Source organism: Trachypithecus francoisi, unplaced genomic scaffold, assembly GCF_009764315.1.
Source record: "Trachypithecus francoisi isolate TF-2019V2 unplaced genomic scaffold, Tfra_2.0 Lachesis_group5, whole genome shotgun sequence".
NCBI classification, from domain to species: Eukaryota; Metazoa; Chordata; class Mammalia; order Primates; family Cercopithecidae; genus Trachypithecus; species Trachypithecus francoisi.
In genome coordinates, this window is record NW_022681470.1 from 24,796,133 (window position 1) to 24,816,807 (window position 20,675).

General features: G+C 41.6%; 2 protein-coding genes across 18 annotated transcripts in view; one reads left to right on the forward strand and one right to left on the reverse strand.

Annotated features, from left to right (window-relative positions):
- Positions 1-9,731, forward strand: part of DCAF6 (DDB1 and CUL4 associated factor 6) — a 142,436-nt gene extending 132,705 nt beyond the window's left edge. For all 10 annotated transcript variants that reach the window (XM_033198758.1, XM_033198759.1, XM_033198755.1 and 7 more), the window contains 3 exons: positions 301-389; positions 2,277-2,382; positions 9,265-9,731. In XM_033198758.1, the coding sequence (XP_033054649.1) occupies positions 301-389; positions 2,277-2,382; positions 9,265-9,329 (260 nt within the window). In that variant the 3' untranslated portion in view covers positions 9,330-9,731. The remainder of the gene's footprint in view (positions 1-300; positions 390-2,276; positions 2,383-9,264) is intronic.
- A 3,746-nt stretch (positions 9,732-13,477) lies between these two features.
- GPR161 (G protein-coupled receptor 161) overlaps positions 13,478-20,675 on the reverse strand; it is a 58,298-nt gene continuing 51,100 nt past the window's right edge. For all 8 annotated transcript variants that reach the window (XM_033198765.1, XM_033198763.1, XM_033198764.1 and 5 more), the window contains one exon: positions 13,478-19,691. In XM_033198765.1, coding sequence (XP_033054656.1) covers positions 19,426-19,691 — 266 coding nt within the window. In that variant the 3' untranslated portion in view covers positions 13,478-19,425. The remainder of the gene's footprint in view (positions 19,692-20,675) is intronic.

A 20,675-nucleotide genomic window follows, 5' to 3' on the forward strand; every position in this document is an offset into this window, starting at 1 on the left:
AGAACAAAAGACCATTGCTCTTGTCTTCTTTTTGAAATTGCCCACATATCTCATAAAAGAACAATGAATAAGTGACCTCAACAGTGAATCTGAGTGACTTCACCATGGTCTTAAAATTATGTTCTAGGATAACTTTAGGAAATTGTCAAAATAATATTTTCAATTAACAGTTAAATGTGTAGTGTACAATTGCTGTTCAAGCTCGGTTTTCCTATATATACATATATGCATAATATAAGCATGTCTTGAATTAATGGCATGTTTCTAGGTTTCGTATTAATATGTAAATTTCATTTCTAGTTTTAGCCTCATCTGGCATAGATTATGACATAAAGATCTGGTCACCATTAGAAGAGTCAAGGATTTTTAACCGAAAACTTGCTGATGAAGTAAGATTTTTATTGTACTTACTATAGAACATATTTCAATTTGTTCCTAAAATGCTTCTCTAAGAAAAATTAAAACAGTTTATTATTAGTTGCTAACATGAAACAAGTTAATGCAGTTAAGGAGGTCAAATTTTAAGAAAAAGAAAAATTACAAGTATGTCTATAATACTAGGGAGGTAAAATCAAAATAGTAGCTTACTAATTATAATACTGATCATCAGTAATACCAGATTAGTGTGTAGTTTAAGAAAAACAGGTTTGAGTATTCATGTCATTACAATAAAGAATCACACACAAACAATTCTGTCCTTTTAAGAAAATAATTTTATTATGGCTGTTTCTCCAAAAGCATAGCAATTTTTCCATTTTTAGTATAGCTATTTTTCCATTTTGAGTTTTTCTTAAAAAGGAAATGGAACTTTCTTTTTCAGAATTAGTATATAGCAGAACAAATGATTGAAGAATCTTTTCCTTTATCATTATATTTTAAGATATTTTTAAGCCTGTTGAAACAGTATTTTCAACGTGAGTTCTTTGGAGCTCTAGATTTCTTCTGGGATTGGGAGAGGGAAGGTGCATAATAGGAAGGCATTACTCTGAGCCTTTCCTCCCCAACTTCAGCCAGGGTTTTTATTTGTGGGTTCTCATATACTGTTTCTTATGAAAATGAGAATCCATTGCTAAAAATGTTGGTAAGTTGGAAAACCACTACTCTAGACAAACACTAACTGTTTGTAGCACAATTCCCATGTATACTTTTACTCATTGAATAGACTTTCATAAAACATTTGATGTATGTTATAGATAATGCTGGGTTTAAAAAAGATAAAGCCCTACCCTCAGAGTTGAGTAGGAAAGACAATGTAAACAACTAGAACATACTGTAGTGGGGTCTGTGTCAGTCAGAGGTATACACACAGTGTTTTGGAAGCCCACAGAGAGGAACAGCTGTGTTTGTAAGTGGGGTAGATGGGATGGAGAGGTCTTCACAGAAGAAATAAGAATTGGACAGAAGTCTGAGAATAGTTCACCGGGCAGATTGGGAGCAAAGGAGCATTTAAGACAGAAGGATCAGCATGTGCCAAAGCATGAGAGGGTAAATGAACCATCAGTGTGCCTGGAACCCTAGAGTACATGCACAAAAGTAGCTCAATCAAACTAAACAGGTAGGTGAGGGTAAGATTATAAAGGGCCCTGTGAGACACCCTAATGAGTTGGGAATTTATTATTTCCGTATTGGGCAATTGTTGATCTTTCTCTTCATCTGATACTCTTTCTTTCATCCTTTTTTTCCTTTGCCATGTTTTTTGCTTTTCCACTTTTTTCCTTTGCTCATGGTTACATATTGCATCTCTGGATGTTCACGAATATTCAAGTAATCCTATTCTTGGTACTTAAGGCTCAGTTCCTTGTTAACCCTTGCCCCAAAATTTATTTTTGAAGACTACTTTGCTTCAGTCAAGGTAACATCTTCTGAACGGATTCAAGTGGCCCATGGATAATAATTTAACTGTATTGTATCACTAAAGTTATCAGTTCTCCTGTAGGGAAAACAAGGAGCCTACAAAGTAAATTGCTCTGAGAAACAAATTGCAAGTAAAAGCTAAATTAAATTCTTAACTGTTTTAAGCAGCCTCATGTTTTAAGTTTGACCTTTGTTTTTCTGCCAGTTGAAAGAGTTGTGTTCTCTGACCTTCCTCCTTTAAATGCAAGTTACAGTGATTGTTTGGCATTGAATAGACTTAAGGCAGAAATATAGACATCAGATGCATAAAGAATGAAGTAATTCCTCCTAGTATTGGCTGATTGTTTACTGTTTGCCTGATCTTCAAGGAAAAGGTACAGTTACTCTATGATCTTTGATATGATTTTTAACTTGCCTTGTAGGTTATAACTCGAAATGAACTCATGCTGGAAGAAACTAGAAACACCATTACAGTTCCAGCCTCTTTCATGTTGAGGATGTTGGCTTCACTGAATCATATCCGAGCTGGTAGGAACTTTAAGTGTACTACGAAAACCACTTTTATATTTGAAAAACATGTTATTATTTAAGATCTACTTTAAAGGGATTTATGTATTTTTTAATATCACAAAATGAAGGTAGCTTAACTTCTAAACTAGGTTTTCTGTGAATGCTTGTTCTTAGCACAGTAACTTAGTTCCTCATGAACTACATTTGTAGACCTTAAGATATAGTGCATATTCTTTAATGGTAGGTTTGTTGAAAATCAGTCATAGCCCAGACAAAAATAAATGTTACATGCTAAGAAATGAAACACACCTCAGTTTGTTTTTTCAGTATTTTTTTGTTTTAAACTCTGAGGTGCAGTGCCACAGATACATAAAAATGCATATAGTACAACTAATGTTCAAGAAGGAATTGAATAATTTATAACAAAATAAAAGGTCTAGTTTCTGTTATAAGCAAAATACGTTTATCAAACAAAAGAGTTTATCACTCTTCACTGATTTCATAAATGTCTCTATACGTTTGGTATGAGCTATCATTTAATAATAATAGCTACCATTTATAGAGTAACTATAATGTGTCAGGCTTATACTAATTATTTCACAGTTTTATCCTCATTTAGCTCCAATCCTTAGCCCAAGTCACACAACTGATAAATGTTAAAGCCAGAATTTGAAATTAGCTACCAAGCCCTTACTCCCCTTTGAACTGTAAGTTTCACTTACAGAACTATATTCAAATCATTCATATGACATGCAAACCTCTGGATGGTCTAATCTCAAACTATTCTAGCTGATTTACAGCATTCTTTTCTTCTGTGACTACTCCATCCACACTGGCCCTCTTTGATTTTTGGGGATACATCAAACTCTTTCCCACCTCAGCGTTTTTATAATCGTGCTGTCCCCTCCCATCCTCACTCTGTTAAGATAACTTCTTATTTTAAGAACTGCGTAAGCAATGAACTAAATATCACTTCCTCAGAGAGAGTGGGGAATGGAAACAAGTATTTCACACAAAGTAGACAGTAGATAGCATTTTTCTAAGCCCTTACAGAGGAGAGAAAGTGTAGCACATCTGAAAAATTGAAAGAAGACCCATATGTTTGTAATTAAAAGAATTAGAGAGAAAATAATCCTCAAATGTAAATTTTAACTATTACCAGGAAGGAGGGAAAACTTCAAATGGTGAAAATAACAACAGAAAATAAACCTGGAATGTAAACAAAAAATGTTAGTAGACCAACAAAATGTTTTTGTAATACTTCTTTGGGTTCCTCTGTTTATTAAATTGTAATAACACTTTAACTTTTAAAAAATATATTTTGTTCAATAACAGCAAGTAACCCTTAAAATTCATCCATTTGAATTTCACATTTGAGGAAGCCGCATTTTAAAACAAGAAAAACATTTACTGGTAATGACACCTAAAATGTGCTTACCCATCTAGTGGATGGCTCTTCTTCAGTAGTTTTCCTGCAGAAAATTAATTCTCTTTCCATTTGCACAAAAATCTAATTTGTGCTAATGTGGCAATGGTTGGTTAGTTTACTACCATCCTTCTTTGGTTTTAGAATTAGATAAGATGTTTTATAATATAAAAATTCTCTTTCTTTCATCTCTTTTTGCCAGCAATCAAAAAGACAATTTCTAGTTGATTTAGTCAGCTTGTCTTCTTGCTTCTCTTATACAAAATACTAGATAGAATAAAGTGCCCAAGAGTTATATTTCTGCTGCCCTTATCCTTAAGATATCTAGTTATTTGATGGGCCAGTTAGTCAACCATTCTTTTCCTCTCCTATCCAGTGTCCTGCATTCCAAGTACAATAATGTGTGCATATGCAGGAGAGTTCAAAATGGACTTGGATCAAATAAGCACATGGTAGCCACAAAATACCTCTTGGCTCATCCATTACTCCAGAAGGCTTCCTAGGAAGTCCAGGGAATAGATACAAGACAGTTTCTTTCTATTGGAGCTGTGATTTTTAATGAAGGATCCTCTTCAAATCACCTGCAGGGCTTTTACAAACTACAAATACTTACCTAGGTCTCACCTGCTAAAGATTCTGGTTCATTTTAGCTGGATAGAGATTAAGCTTCTACATTTTTAAAAAGCAACCAAAGTTCATCTCATGAATAATGCACTAAAGACTGCTAGTCTAGTGGCCTCTTGAGATGGAAAGGCAGTTCTGACATCCCTGGAAGTTTTGGGAGGCTTTGAAAAGATGGTAATGGTATGCGTGGATCATTCTAGACTCCTCTAGAATGTCTTAGAATCACTTTACTGCCCTGTTTAAAATTCTCCTTTGCCCACACATGTTCTTAGGGTAGAGTCCAAATGTGTTAACATGCCTTATAAAACCCTGCATTATCTCTTGACATTCTTCCCATTATACCTCTGGACCTTGGCACAGATAGTTATCATTTCTCTGTCATGGGTTTGCAAAGCCTGTCATCCTGTTGAGATCACAATCACTTATTAAATTGTTTGCAGATTGACTCCATCAGTAAGTGATACTAACTTTACTCCAGAGTAGACCTAATATTTATATACCCTTGATCTCCCTGCTTCTACTTCTCTTGTCCTCATTCAGTCTGATTTTCACACAGCAGCCAGAGGGATCCTTTAAAATGGGTCAGTTAATTTTTTTGTTAATAGCCAGGTATGGTTTCTATTGTAACCACTCAGCTCTGCCATTGTAATGCAAAAACAGCCATAGATCGTATGTAAATGAACAGGTATGGCTCTGTTATAATAAAATTTAATCTATAAAAACAGAGCCAGGTACAGTGACTCACGCCTGTAATTCCAGCACTTTGAGATGCCAAGGCAGGTGAATCACCTGAGGTCAGGAATTCAAGACCAGCCTGGCCAACATGGCAAAACCCCATCTCTACAAAAAGATAAATACAAAAAATTAAAAATACAAAAATACAAAAATTACCTGGGCGTGGTGGTGCACACCTGCAATCCCAGCTACTTGGGAGGCTGAGGCAGGAGAGTCGCTTGAACTCGGGAGGTGGAGGTTGCAGTGAGCCAAAATTGCGCCACTACACTCCAGCCTGGGTGACAGAGCGAGACTCTGTGTCAGACAAAACCAAAATCAGTCAGTGGGCTGTATTTGCCCATGGGCTGTAGTCTGCTGACCACCTTTTTAAAACACGAATTAGATATCATCCCCTCTTAAAATTCTCAGGGACTCTCAATTGCTTTTTTTGTTTTTGTTTTTGTTTGTTTGTTTGTTTTTGAGACGGAGTCTTGCTCTGTGGCCCAGGCTGGAGTGCAGTGGCGCGATCTCAGCTCACTACAAGCTCCGCCTCCCGGGTTCCCGCCATTCTCCCGCCTCAGCCTCCGAGTAGCTGGGACCACAGGCGCCGCCGCCACGCCCGGCTAGTTTTTTTTATTTTTTTGTATTTTTAGTAGAGACGGGGTTTCACCGTGTTAGCCAGAATTGTCTCGATCTCCTGACCTCGTGATCCACCCGCCTCGGCCTCCCAAAGTGCTGGGATTACCGGCTTGAGCCACCGTGCCCGGCCTCTCAATTGCTCTTAAAGTAAAACCCAGACTTCTTACTCTGGCCTTCAAGGTCCTACATTACATACATTCTGCCAACCTCTGAATTCCACTCAGTCCACCTTTTTTTCTAGCTCACTACATTTTAGCCATACTGGCCTCTCTTCCTCAAACTCATCAAGCTTAATAGCACATTTAGGACCTTTTCACTTGTTCTTCTGCCCAACTTTGCCCCCAGGACTTCACATACAATTGAGGTCTTAGCTCCAATATCACCTCCTTAGAAAAGTCTTCCCTGGTAGCGTGGTGGCTCGTGCCTGTAATCCCAGCACTTTGAGAAGCCGAGGCGGGTGGATCATGAGGTCAAGAGATTGAGATCAGCCTGGCCAACAGGGTGAAACCTCGTCTGCACTAAAAATACAAAAATTAGCTGGGTGTGGTGGCACGCACCTGGAGTCCCAGCTACTCGGGAGGCTGAGGCAGAAGAATCGCCTGAACCCAGGAGGCGGAGGTTGCAGTGAGCCGAGATCGCACCACTGCACTCCAGCCTGGCGACAGAGCAAGAATCAGTCGAAGGGAGGGAGGGAGGGAAAAGGAAGGAAAAAGGAAGGAAAGAAAAGAAAAAGAAAGGAAAGAAAAGAAAAGAAAGAAAAGAAAAAAAAAGAAAAAAAGAAAGAAAAAGTCTTCCCTGGTCACCCAATCTAAAGTTGCTTTCTGTGTCTTCTCATTCCTTCCTTCTCACTTAGTCATTCTTTGTTCATTGCCTTATTTTCCTCAAGTACTTATCACTCTTAAGTTTTAGTTTCTTTATTTATTGTCTTATTACAGATTAGAGGAGAAAAATACAGGTGGTACCTTGTTTGTTGTCTGTCTTCCTCCTTAGAAAGTAAGCTTATAAAGAGCAGAGAGCCAGTTTGTCTTAATTTGCAGCTGGGTCTTTAGGCTCCTGAAACAGTGCCTACCACATAGTAGTTGGCTCAATAGATATTGAATAATCTGGTAAATAAGTACACATTTAGTATCAAATCTCTAGCCAACAATGAGTTTGTATTATTTCTTTTAAAGAAAGTAAATAAATTCTTTGTAAAGGATAGCCTGGAAAATAAAACAACAGTATTTTTTTGTGGAACACAGGCTTCCATTGGGGAATTTTTTTCTTATCTACCTTCCCTCTCTCTGCAGCAAACTCAGTATTTCTTCATATCATATCTTCCCCAGCCAAAAATACTTTCCTGAAGAAATATTCTAACAGAGAATAAAAGGAACCTTTCTACAAATGTAAACCTTATTTACAAAAGCAATTTGACATTGCCTACTTTTGAAAAACAGTATACATAGAAGTGATTCTTATTTCCAGTTTTTATGTAAAAGAACACACTGTTCTTCAGACCTTCTTGTCCATAATTGCCAACCAGAGATTTGTGTGTTTAACTGCTTTGCAGCCTTACTACTTCAGTAGCATTTCATGAACAGAAGATTTAATTTATTCCAAGAAGTTGGGCTTATATTCTGGAAGAGGTGATTGTGCATCATTTAAATGAGTTGGATTTGAGGAGAGAACAACTATTCTGCTTTCCTCATTTCAGAAGCCACTGTCACTTATTCTGTGACCTGTCGTAAAAGACTCTTGGCCCTCATTTGTCTCTTTATTGTGTGCTTCTGAGTGCAAAAGTCTAACCTTTACTGATGTAAAGGCTGTGACATTTTCTCTTAACTGTCTATCACCCCATCTTCTTTATAATGTGACAACCAAAAGAAACTTGGGTAAGAAGCCTGCCAACTTTGAAGCAGGCCGTTACTGCTTCATCATGCTCTAACATGGCAGAATAGGTTTCCTGAATATATTCAGTCATAAACTCAAGTTTCCCATTCCTGAGCCCTAATTAAGTAGAATAGCAACTTCATGTTTTGTTCTCTCTTTTAAATATCACACAATAAAAACAATTTAATTTTTTAATACTAATATCCCTTAGGTAGCATTTTATTGGTCAGAAATTCTTCCACTGTGTTTAAATTCCTTACTGATCTATAAAGGTCTATTCATGTTGTTCATTTATTTATAAATATATATTGAATACTTATTTGTATAATTAAGGCTATAAAGGTTACACATACATTATCTCATTGGTTTGACATTGGATTAGAGTTGGCATAGAGGAGATTTAATCTAATTCACTTGGACAATTAAACAATTAAAAGGGATATATAGTCCCTTCAGTGTACTTTTCTTGGGGCTGTTGACCTAGGAGCCAGTGGGAGCATTTAAGCCTGTGTAGATAATAAATAAAATCTCAGGATTCAGTCTTCTCTTGCTGTTGACAATGGGACTGAACTGTTTTCCTTATGCTTAACCTTAATATTTTCCATGTTACTATGTGGAAATGTTTCTGGGGCAGAAACATCCTAGTTCCATCTCGGTGGTGGTAGTGATTTCATTCTGTTGCCTTCTTCACAATACCCTCATGTAATGTATCTTCCCTTCATAAAACTTAACATTCATGTATTCAGTAAACCTTCAGTGAACATCCTATACTAGGCTCTGAGGATATAAAGATAAAAAGAAGTAACTCCTGCCCTCCAGGAACTCACAGTCTGGTCTGCAAGAAGACATGCAAACAACTATTACTGTAATTAGGATCATCATTATGAAGTTCATACAAGATCTTCTAGAATGTGGAGGAGGGAGTTCAAAATTCTGCAGATAGCCTGTTTGGAAACGTCCAGGAAGTTTCACAGAGGGGATAATAGTTGTATTGAGATGAGTAAGAACCTTTATAGCTACAGAGTTGGGCAAAAGTATCCCAAGCAGAAGAATAGCAAGTGTCAATCCTGAAAACTTGACAGAGCATACTGTACTCACCAGTTTGTAAGTTTATATTCGCTTGAGTATTTAACCTAAATAAGCTCCTTGAGACCAGAGACTTAAATCTGTTTTGGTCACCATTGTATCCTCAGGTTTTAGCACAATGCCTGGAACATAGTATTTAATTTAAAAAAATCGTTTTACAAACAGAATTACACAAATCCTCAACAATGGTCCGCATATTTTCTTTCACACAGCTGCCTCCTCACTCCCCTTTGCAGCACCTGATGTACCTCCTTAGAAACCTAGACTCCAAAGAATACTGTTTAAAACCACTGCAGTAGAACATAATATATCAAGATTATAGGAGTGGGTTTCTTTTTTCATTTTTATATGTTTTAGAATAACATGCATAACAAAGCTAATAATACTGTGTTTTCTCTACTCTTTTATTTGCCTCTAAAAAACATCCATACATAGTGGTGAACTGATTTTTAATGAGTTTTAAATAAAAGGCATTGAAAAATATTTATAATTGTAATTACTAAAAGTATTTCTCTTTGCGATTCTCTTATCTGTGTTTCCAGACCGGTTGGAGGGTGACAGATCAGAAGGCTCTGGTCAAGAGAATGAAAATGAGGATGAGGAATAATAAACTCTTTTTGGCAAGCACTTAAATGTTCTGAAATTTGTATAAGACATTTATTATATTTTTTTTCTTTACAGAGCTTTAGTGAAATTTTAACGTTATGGTTTTTGGAGTTTTTCCCTTTTTTTGGGATAACCTAACATTGGTTTGGAATGATTGTGTGCATGAATTTGGGAGATTGTATAAAACAAAACTAGCAGAATGTTTTTAAAACTTTTTGCCGTGTATGAGGAGTGCTAGAAAATGCAAAGTGCAATATTTTCCCTAACCTTCAAATGTGGGAGCTTGGATCGATGTTGAAGAATAATTTTCATCATAGTGAAAATGTTGGTTCAAATAAATTTCTACACTTGCCATTTGCATGTTTCTTGCTTTCTAATTAAAGAAATTGGTTGTTTTAAGATACCCTGAATTTGACTTTTTATTTAATGCCTTGCTACTTTGACCCACAATTTTCCAATCTCCTGTAGCATATGACAACTGTTTTTCTATATTTTCTAGATTTAACAATGTTTTCCTTTTTAACTTATGTGGGATAGAATCACATAGAAGGACTTCCTTCATTTGTCTTTCCAAGGTACAGCTGACCCTTGAACAAGCCAGGGGTTAGTGGCACCAGCCTGTCACAGTTGAAGATTCATATGTAACTGTTGACTTCCCCCAAACCTGACTATTAACAGCCTGTCGATCGGAAGCCTTACTGATAGCATGGCCAATTAACACATATTTTGTATATTATATATATTATATAATATATTCTTACAATAAAGTAAGCTACAGAAAAGAAAGTGTTATTACGAAAATCATAAGGAAGAGAAAATATATTTACTGTTCACTAAGTGGAAATGGATGATCATAAAGTTCTTCATGTTGAGAAGGCTGAGGAAGAGGGAGGCGTTGGTCTTGCTGTCTCAGGGATGGCAGAGGAAATCCACATATAAGTGGATCTATGTAGTTCAAACCTGTGTTGTTCAAGGGTCAACATATTTTTACCCCCAGTCATCATCTGTCCTGATAAGTGGAACCTCATTACACAAATATAGGAGTTAGTCTTCAAGCAGAAATGACTGAGAGCATCATGGGTAGCTCACATAGTAGCATAAACTAGCCCTGAAGGAAATGACTTCTGGCCTACCTCTCACTCCAAATTTTAAATTTCACTGCAAGTTATTGACTATCCAAGTCATCTACACCCAAGCCTACATACCCTATAGGTTATGACCCAAAACTGCTCCTGCAGACCTAACCCTTCAGTCAACCTCCCTTGCTTCTACTAAATGTTCATTCTGCTAGTATCTTCCCCTCAGTCTGTTCACATGCTCATGTCTCTTCAGTTCATTCACGAAATAAATAAAATCTTTTCTTAACACCAAATTATTCTCTATATACTTTCTGATTTCCCTCCTCCTCTTGTCATCCCTATGAGCATAGTACATGTCTATGGCTTCTCTTTGCTACTTTCTTGATATGCAAAGCCACCTCTAGAACCTAGACCTGCCAGGTGGGAGTGAGGCAATTAGTTTGCTGCCTCATAATATCTCGGAGGCAAAATCGCAAGCACGGCAGAGTGTTGTGTTTAGTGGTCCGCGATTTCAAAGGCATGCTCACTGTCACACACACCCTCACACACACGCTTGGCCTTTGCTATTGTAGGTTTCTGGGACGGCACATCATTTCTCCCTTTTAGTGGGAAAAGTCTTTGAGTTTCCATTCAGTGGGCTCTTAGGAACTGTCTCACTTGTGAAGGACAGAAATAAACCCAGCAACTTCTCCATGACCTATAATCCAGCCAGTAACTATCTTCACTATACCTCCTTGCCAACCAGCAGCTGGAGAAGACATTCAGTTACATGCTGGAGTGATCATTGAACCCATCTTGAAACAGCCATTCAGTGCTGCCAAAATTGTAACACTGACACAAGAAATAAAATGTTGGAGTTGCCAAGGTCACAGCTATGGATCATATGACAGCTTATCCATCAGCAGCAGCACCAACCTTGAGCTCTAGCTTTTGATCACACTCTGGAAGTGGCTATCATAGCATTGGTGACTATACATGGTGGCTGAAAGATGCTGGTGCCAATGCAAATGTGATGTTTTGCCATGGTTATCTCAAACCTGGGCCCCTGTCTGTTGATGCTTTCAGTGTTTGTGCTACAACAGCTGCCCTTTTTTGTTGAAAGTAATATCTCTCTTATCGTTTAATTAGCAGATAGTTGAAATGTTCCTATTATTTTCAGGAATCTAAATACCTTGGAGAGAAAGGACAAACTCAGATACTGAGAGTAAGACATAATATCCCCTGGCTGAGCCACGACTGGTCTCACAGACTAGTCAGTAGTCAAGCAGGGCATCCCTCTCCCATGTGGAGAACAAGGATCTCTCCGCCACAGCCACATGGGTAGCTTTGCTGCTGAGAAGACGGGTTAGCTTTTTGTATAGCGGAAAAATAGCTGTAGTAGGTTATTACTGCTGCTGAGAAGACGGGTTAGCTTTTTGTATAGCGGAAAAATAGCTGTAGTAGGTTATTACTCAGCAAGCTCAGTAGGCTCAATTGGACTTCAGCATCCAGCTTGACAAAGGCACATGCGTATCCACAGTAGGAAACGTGGTCAATGGTCAAGAGGATAAAGAAATCAGAGCTTTAGCCGAACAAGGTCACTTCATGACTTCCATAAAGTGCAAGGGTCTTAGTTTCTAGTTTTCAGTTATGTACTTTGCTCAAGCCACCTGACTTCTCTGGGTTTGTTCCCTCTCTAAAGGGGAGGGGTGGTCATATTTTCCTACCTATGTCACAGGGGCTATGTTAGGGCAAGATGAAGCCGTAAGATTGACGGGTTGTTATACAGGATAACTGGAAAGACTGTAAGCACACAGTATGCTATTTCTTCCACTGTAATAAGACAGTAAGGGATGAGCTATAGCGGGGTGTTGGGAAAGTGACAGGACAGAGGATACTGGAGGACTAGTGGGGTGAAGGAGTAACTGTCAGGAAAAACAATAGAAGAAAATCAAAATGGTATTCATCTGCTCTGGCGCAGGATGTTGATGGGGGAGACGGGCTATGAAAACTCTACTTTCTGCTCAGTTTTGCTGTGAATCTAAAACTGCTCTAAAAAAAAAAATTCTTTTTTAGGTATTTGTTGGCCAGGCATGGTGGCTCACGCCTGTAATTCCAGCCACTTTGGGAGGCCGCGGTGGGTGGATCACGAACTCAGGAGTTCGAGACCAGCTGACCAACATGGTGAAACCCCACCTCTACTGAAAACACAAAAATTAGCCGGGCGTGGTGGCTTGTGCCTGTAATACCAGCTACTCAGGAGACTGAGGCAGGAGAATAGCTTGAACCCGGGAGGCAGAGAATGCAGTGAGCCGAGATTGCGCCATTGCACTCCAGCCTGGGCGACAGAGCGAGGCCCCGTCTCAAAAATAAATAAATAAATAAATAAAGTATTTGTTAAATGAACTGGGTCCCCCACCCACAGTGATTTTGCAGTTTTGATGGTGTATATTGCTTAGAAGTAGGGCAAGCCAGACAAGCCATCAGGAGGCAGCAAAGAGAGAACATTCTACAGAGGCAGAATTCACAAGTGCCAGCCGCTTCCAAGATTGGGTGTGTGTCAGAGGACCCCCGAAAGCCCAGCAAACTGGACCCTAGGGCCACCATCCACTTGGAAGATGATTTCAGTGGTAGCAGGTAAGGGGGTCAGGAAAAGGGGGGTTTCGTGCCCTGAGGTGGTTCTGAGTCTCAATGGTAACGATAATCTGCCTCTTGCCCTCTGACTTTGATTATGGGATAGAGAATTTATCTGTAGATGGATAGACGGCATAGCTCCTATAAAAACTTTGGTTTAAGAGTGTTTCTTGGGCATGGTGAGAAGTAGGTCATTTAAACAGTTATCTGAATTTAATTACCTTGGAGGAATTTATGAAAAATGCATGGATGAGGATTTGCAGGTGACTCTGGTATAGGCACTCCCCCGTCAATTCTGCAGCAATCCACCCCTTTCTGCTCAGTCTCCCTCATTTTAGCCCATGGGAAGGGAGGTTGGCAATAGGGATATGGCTGCAGAAAATGGGAGAAAGGCAGAGGCACCCAGCAAAGTCCACAGACCACAAGTCCAAGTACAAATTCACCATTTCCACAGCTATACACATACCAAAAACATTTAATCAGGTAAACAAAAATTCCAAATACACTGTTGCTTGTTTATAAATGTTGATTTATAATAATCCTAAACATTTTTTAACCTTAAAAAAATTATCCAAAGACTTCAAGTTAAATATATTTCAGGATTAGCCTGGGATTTTTGTTTTTCGAAGGTTGGTTTTTAACTACTTCTGCATCCAGGGGTCTGTTATCAGAACACAGTCCTCTGTCCCTTAAGCATGCAGGTTCCTTCCACTGCTCTCCGTGTGACCTTGTCTGTCCTGGCCTGTGGTCCTCCCTAGGACTGTCTTTTCCTCTGGGAGGACTGACTCACTTGGGATTTGTGGTATTTCAAACTAATGAAAAAAGGAAAAACAAAAGTGGCATTTGATTCCTAAGCTATTAATACTGCCCAGGAAAATGCTTGCTGAGAGAAATGAACACAGCTTTGTGTATTGCATTCTAAAAATAACACTGACCAAAATTGCGCTTTTGTAATCTTGTGCAGATTTGAGTTTGTGCTTTCATATTTTCAAAGGAATCTTCAAGGTATTGGAAATACTTTGGAATCCAAATACTTTCCAGTGAGTCCAGTCACTTTCCTTGGGCCTTCAGTTTTTTTAAGTCTGGCCAGCAGATATTAAAATATCTCCCAACATCCTTGGTTTATAATAGTTCTACCTACTTAATAAAGCTCTGCTGGCCTGTTCTACGATATTGATGACTCTTAACTATCCCTCATCTTCCTTGACCTGTAAGACTGGCTCCTTGCTTTTCTCAGCCCCTTGGCCAAGACTTGGAGTTCGGCTCTGACTCTGGCTTAACTTAGAGACGTCAATTTCCCTGGATTCTGTGTCCCCTCTCCCAACCCACAAGGACAGTATGGCTCTGCTCCTTCTTATAGGCATATATGGCTGATCACAGCCATTGTCCTTTGCCTACAGTGAAAACGGTAATCTCCTCTCTCCCCCATGGGCTCCCTCTGGGGTTCTGCATATATTGTGGGTAGCATCCCTGCCCTGCCTCTTAGGGGCCTGGAAGTTTAGGGATTCTGTGAACCCAAGAGCCACAGCCAGGCAGTCTCTTTGTCACTACAGGACAGAGCTGTCCTCGGCAACCAAGGGCATTTCTCAGGGAGAATGTCCTTTCTGGACTGTGAGGAAGGTCAGACTGTATTTGTGCTATGATTTGGAAGTTTCCACCAGGCCCCAGGGGTTTGATCATCTTTGATAGTCATTCAGGACAAATCAGAATGATTTTATCTTTGTACAAACAGGCCAGTAGATAGACTTTTTCTTTCTTTTTTTTTTTTTTTAGGTGGAGTTTTGCTCGTTTCCCAGGCTGGAGTGCAATGGCGCGATCTCGGCTCACTGCAACCTCCACCGCCTGAGTTCAAGTGATTCTCCTATCTCGGGCTCCCGAGTAGCTGGGATTACAGGTGCCCACCATCACGTGCAGCTAATTTTGTATTTTTAGTAGAGATGGGGTTTTTCCATATTGGTCAGGTTGGTCTTGAACTCCCGACCTCTGGTGATCTGCCTGTCTCGCCCCCCAAAGTGCTGGGATTACAGGCTTGAGCCACCGCACCCAGCCAAGGATAGACATTTTTAATAGAAAATCTCATTTTGGCTCCCTTAGACCTCTCAAGTTCCAGAAGCTACTTAGCCTTTCCTCCCTGCTCTCTATTGACTTCTGTTCCTCACCACGTCCCTGCTTTCCCGAAAGTCCTTCCTTGCTGTGCAACAAATATGACAATTCCCAAGGTAACAACCTTTAACACCTCCCATCTAGGAAAACAGTTATATTTTCAAGATTCTCGCTTTGTTACAGAGATCCCTATAAAACAAGAATAACACACCCTCCCCACAGAGATACTCTGAAGAAACACCAGTGGCTCAGCTTCAGCTGCACCCCAGGCATTGTGCTGCATGCTTTCCAAGTGCTTCCTCATAGAATCCAGACAATCACCGTGCGACGGAGGCCTCCTTCAATTCTGTGTGTCTCCACGTAGAAACAGATGACAAAACTTCCCTTCACAGATGAGGAAACTCGTAAGTAGAAATACCAAGTGACTTGCTTGAAAACACCCAGGTAATAAGTGGAAATACAGGATCTGAGGTCATGACTTAACCAGACCTACTGTTCACCATCCTCACTATATCACATCTGCACTGGAGTGAAATGAGAGAAAGCATTTGGAAGTACCTAACACAGCACCGAACACATCATAGGCCCTCAAATGTCAAGCAGGTCAGGCCCACAGTAGGCATTCACATGCCAGCTCACTGCCTCCTCTGGATAGCCACATCATCCTCACAATTCCCTCCAGACAGGACACAGCCAGGGCTCAAGGCTGGACACATGTCATGAATGTATCTTGTGGTCCATCCAGAGACATGTGTAGTCTGCAAGTATCTAAGAGGCATATTGTCGGGATGGAAAATACTCATACAGGTCAACCTGAACAGACTAGCAATCTGTCACTGTATCAAAGCACTTTTCCTCCCTCTCCTGTCTCAACCCAAATTCCTTAGCCTATCTATTGCAAATATTTAGTCTCACTGGTTGTTCCCTTGTTTACAGAAAGACCACATAGTAGCTCCTCAAATAAGAATCAAGGAACATTGGCACTAGATGGCCCTTGTCTTACACTCCTCAACTCTGCTTCTCCAGGAGCAGTGATCTACCTAAGATCACTCAGTGGCAATACCTGTGAACCTGGATGGGGTCATGCACGTAAGCAGGCTAGCCAGGTGGTCCTTGGTCACCAAGGCCGTGGACTACACCATGAGGGCAAAGGAATTCAAAACAAGAGCACCGAGCCAGAGGCAAACAAGCTCTCAGGTTCATCCTTAGCTCTGCACAGCCACACCGCTGCCACCTAGTGTCTAAGGGCCTGAACTTCAGTCTTGGTGCCTCTGACCGGGGAAATGGCTGTGTTGAGCTGTGCGTGTGCTCTGTAATGTGGGACTCCCAATGCCTTCCGGGTCAAAACAACCCCAAACCTGGTATCTGTGGCATAGCACAGGGACCCAGTAAGGCGGAAATCTCAATGAGAGAGACAGAGATGGGCAGCAGTCCTAAATGTGGTCTTGTCAAAACCAGAAGACACAGGACTGAGGTGTTTAAGCTAACAAGTAGCCAAATGTCCCATGTGCCACTGTCCTTGTGGTCCCATCCGGAACTGCCATCGCATGGCAGTTTACAGCTAATGAACCTGGGTTTAGTGGGGACACTGGGGGTTTCGACCTTCTGCACTAGTGGCAGAATCCTCAAAACTGCCTCTTGGGAACTTCAGAATGTGTGAAAATTCTCTTTTCCTTCTCCCCCACGCGCTCCTCTCTCTCTCTCTCTCTAGCTGAATAAAGGCAAATTTGAATTCCTGAATATGAAAAATATGGTTCTAGCTGCCAAATATCCTTCCAGACTTAGCTCAAACTGTCACCTACCTCCTGGAGCCATCTCTGACTCCGTAGTTGGAAGTACCCACCTCCCTCTGAAGCCACACTTCTTTGTATAACCACGACTTGACTTTGCTAGTTATTAGACTCGGTATCCCTCAGGTCCTGCTCCCTGAGTCAGAGTGCACACTGCAGTGGTATTGCCTACAGAACCTAGCCTGGTGCTTTGCACACAGTGGATGTGCAGTGTCTGGTAGATGACTAAATGAATTGGACCTCAGTAAAAAAAGGGAAACACAGTGAATCATTTTGTGAAATGCAGTATTTCTAGATTTATTTAAATTCCATACTGTCTCAGCTAGTGTGGGGTCAGTGGGGGAGTGGGAGGCTGTTTCAGGATTCTTTTCCTAGAGCCCAGTCTAGTACAGTCGGGAGCATTCTCCAACCCTCGGGTTTCAAAGCCAAGCCGCTGCACTCAAGAACGCCTGCACCTAACCAGCAACCCATCCTAGAGATAAAGGTCTCTCTGTCCTGTTCCACCTCTGTGCATACTAATCGATCAGGAATACGGTCCCTTCAGAAAGGAGACAAGTGCTAGAAAAAATATATACAGGGAATATATATAGAAAACGTGAACCACACGCAGACGTAGGAATGCCATCCAGTGATGGAAGCGGAGTATCTGACCTGCACAGGTGGACCTGCCCTCTGCTCCTTCCCACTCCCATCCAAGAGCTAGGCCAGCGCCTGGCATCCAGTGACCCAGAATAGTTGTTGAGTTGAATCACCACAGGTAGCAAGGCTCCAGGCCTCACGAAAGGTCTTTTACAAACTGCAGACCGGGGGACCAGCTAATCATTGGTTTCTGCCACACAACACAAAAACACTACCTCACCAGGAGCTAGCTAGGCCCCAAAGAAAACACCACAAGGGTAATTCACTTTCTAGAACAGCTGCCTCTTAGCAACCAGCAAGATCTCCTTGGAATCTACCTTCTGCCAACCAAAGCAGAGAAGTCCTGTACTTATTTAGTCATGCAGGCTCAAGGGCAGACGCAAGAGGAGAGCCAATGGCTTCCCAAGTCATCACAGCGATTACTCCAGGACCAAACTTCAACTGCTGTTCCAGCTCAAAGGGAGGAGAAGAGAGGTCTAACCATCCCAATCACATTCCTGGACTTCCCCTTCCGAGATGGTGACCCTGCCCCTCACGCATCTTGGTGGCTGGCATTCTATCCAGATTGTGCTCTGATGGACAGGGCAAACAAGGCCACAGAACCTTGATCTGGCTGCACTTCACATGTACATGAGCAACCACACTCCAGAGTTATATGAAGGTCGGTCCCTGGGTCTGCTTTTGCGTTTTACCTACCTCTGCTTTACAAATCCCAAGAACACCAAAGATCAGAGCTGGAAATGATCTTGGAGATCATTCAATCCAACTCCACTCCATTTTCCCACTTTACAGAGGACTAAAGAGGTGACAGGATGTCCCAAATGACATGTACATACAAAGACAGAGCTGGGCCAATAACCCAGGTTGCTGCTTCTGGGCCCAGGGCTGCTTCTATCTTATTTTATGCCAGGCTTGTAATAATAGTAACTGTTGTTCTTGGGAGTGTGCTATGCAGAGCCGAGGCCAGCTATTTTCACTGGTCACTCAAACATCACACATAGAATCTATTTAATGAGGCTTTCCCATGTGAACAAATTCCCTTCAATAATAACAGTTTCTCTATTTCCTGGCTGTGTTTGGCACTACAGTCCCATTCAGTCCTGGTAAAACAGTGGTACGTCTTAAATGGATTTTTTTTTTTAATTCTGGAAATGGAACACCTACTGTCTGCCCTTCCTCTTGTCTTTTATAGTGGTTTCTCCCTTTTGAAATACCACAGAACTTGTCAGTGTTAGGGCAGGGTGGGCCAGTCCTCAAGAGGCCTGTGGCTGTTCCTATTAGCACCAGCAGGTGGCACCACTGAGGACTGCTCTGAAGCGCCCTGCTCCTGGGTGCTCTCTCTGCGGACCAGTCCTAGAACTGAGGGTCCCACACTGCCCGCATCAACCATGTAGAAGCATCAGGATGGTCACGTGTCATTAGGAAGACGTGCTATGTCATCCTCCACAGTACACTGGGGAGGGTTGTCCTCCTGAGGCCTCTGGACTCCCAGCACACAGTGGGAAGAAGAGGAAATGATGCATGTGGGGGTCTCCTTCCAAGCCCTTCGTCTCTGGTCCTCCCATGCCCCACCTCCCAAAAAGCCACAGCCACATCTCTATGTGGTGTTTTTTTTTTTTTTTTTTTGGCTTTAGATGCTTCTGGTCCCATCACTGGGACCTAAAAGAAGCTCACATGTGGTCTCCGGAAATGCTGAAGCTGTGGGCTGTAGACATTATTTTCAGTCCTTGTCCTGGTGGCTGCACACCAGATGCTGTTCCTTCTCTGTGTGTGGCCAGCTGTACACTGTGACATGCTCCCAAGGCCAGGCGGTGATAGGAACTCCTCCTCGGGCAGGCCTCTCGGGCTGCAGCCCCAGGGCACCCTGAGGCCCTCATCTCTGCTCGGCAGCTAAAACATCCCCTTCTTCGATGCTCTGCAACTGCAGCCTCTGGCTCGCAAGAGTTCTGCTGCCTCGGCGGCCCCCAAAGCCTGGTCCCGGGACAGTCCGTGCCGTGAGCAAGACCCCTGGCAAAGCCTCCTCCCCAAATAAGTTGATTTTGGCTTCAGCCTCAATGGCTTTGGCCAAGCTTGCTGCGTAACTGTCCAAGGACTTGTGTACTTCAGCTTTCACATGAAGAATCGAGTTCTTGGCAGCTTCTGAGGGAGAAGGCAGAAAAGAAAGTCAGCTGAGGAGCCAGGCCTGGGGACAACCTTGGGGACAAGCTGCTGCTGCTCCACCACCCCAGGGAGGGAGACAAACCACACTTAAGGGCGTGGGTTTCAAAGTTCGATTCCTAGGCTAAAAGCTTTGACTCCCTGACTTCCTACCTGGGAAATCTTAGAAAAAGTATCTAACTAGCCTCAGTTTTCCTCATCTGTATAAGGAAATAATAAGAATAAGAGAAGATAATAAGACACCTCTTACTGTAAAAAGTTACTGTGATAACTAAAGGAGAGAATTCTTTCTAAGATGTTTGGCCTATGTCTGGCCCATAGAAAAGACTTGCTACTTTCTACTAATGCTAACCAACATTTTTACATCTTTGAAAGAGTATTCTGGTCTTTGAGCTCCCTGAAGCAGTGTAATATCTATGTCCATAAACTTCCACAAACCCTAATGTCCCTCTCTCCTCTCCATATTTGCTCAGAGATTCCCCATGCAGAACCTCCGGGTTGGACATGACATTACAGGTTCAAGCCCCTCCCAGGATTAGGAGCCCTAAACTAAAATGAACATAAGTGAGAGAGGGGGGAGCCCTTCAATTTCACACCCTGTGCCCTGTTACTATTAACTCATTGCCTATTTTCTCTGGACATTTCAGGGGAACAATTTATCCTCTCCTTACATTTTCTGGAGAGTAGGCAACCTGTACCCCACTCTCCAAGAGGGGAAGACTGGAGGGGCCTCCGGCTACTCTCGGCCCTGCCGCTCACTCATGGAGGGGAGGACCCCCTGGCAGTGCCTTGCTCTTGCACTGCCTGGAGGGTGCCTTTGGAGCTGCCACACCCACAAAACAGGCATGATGGGGCAAGTGTGGTCCTACGTGGGCTGGGGGGTTGGGGAGCATTTAATTCATTTTTTCCTATAGAAGGGCAATATATAAATATATTATGAGGCTGCTCGCCCAAGCTCTGTTCTAT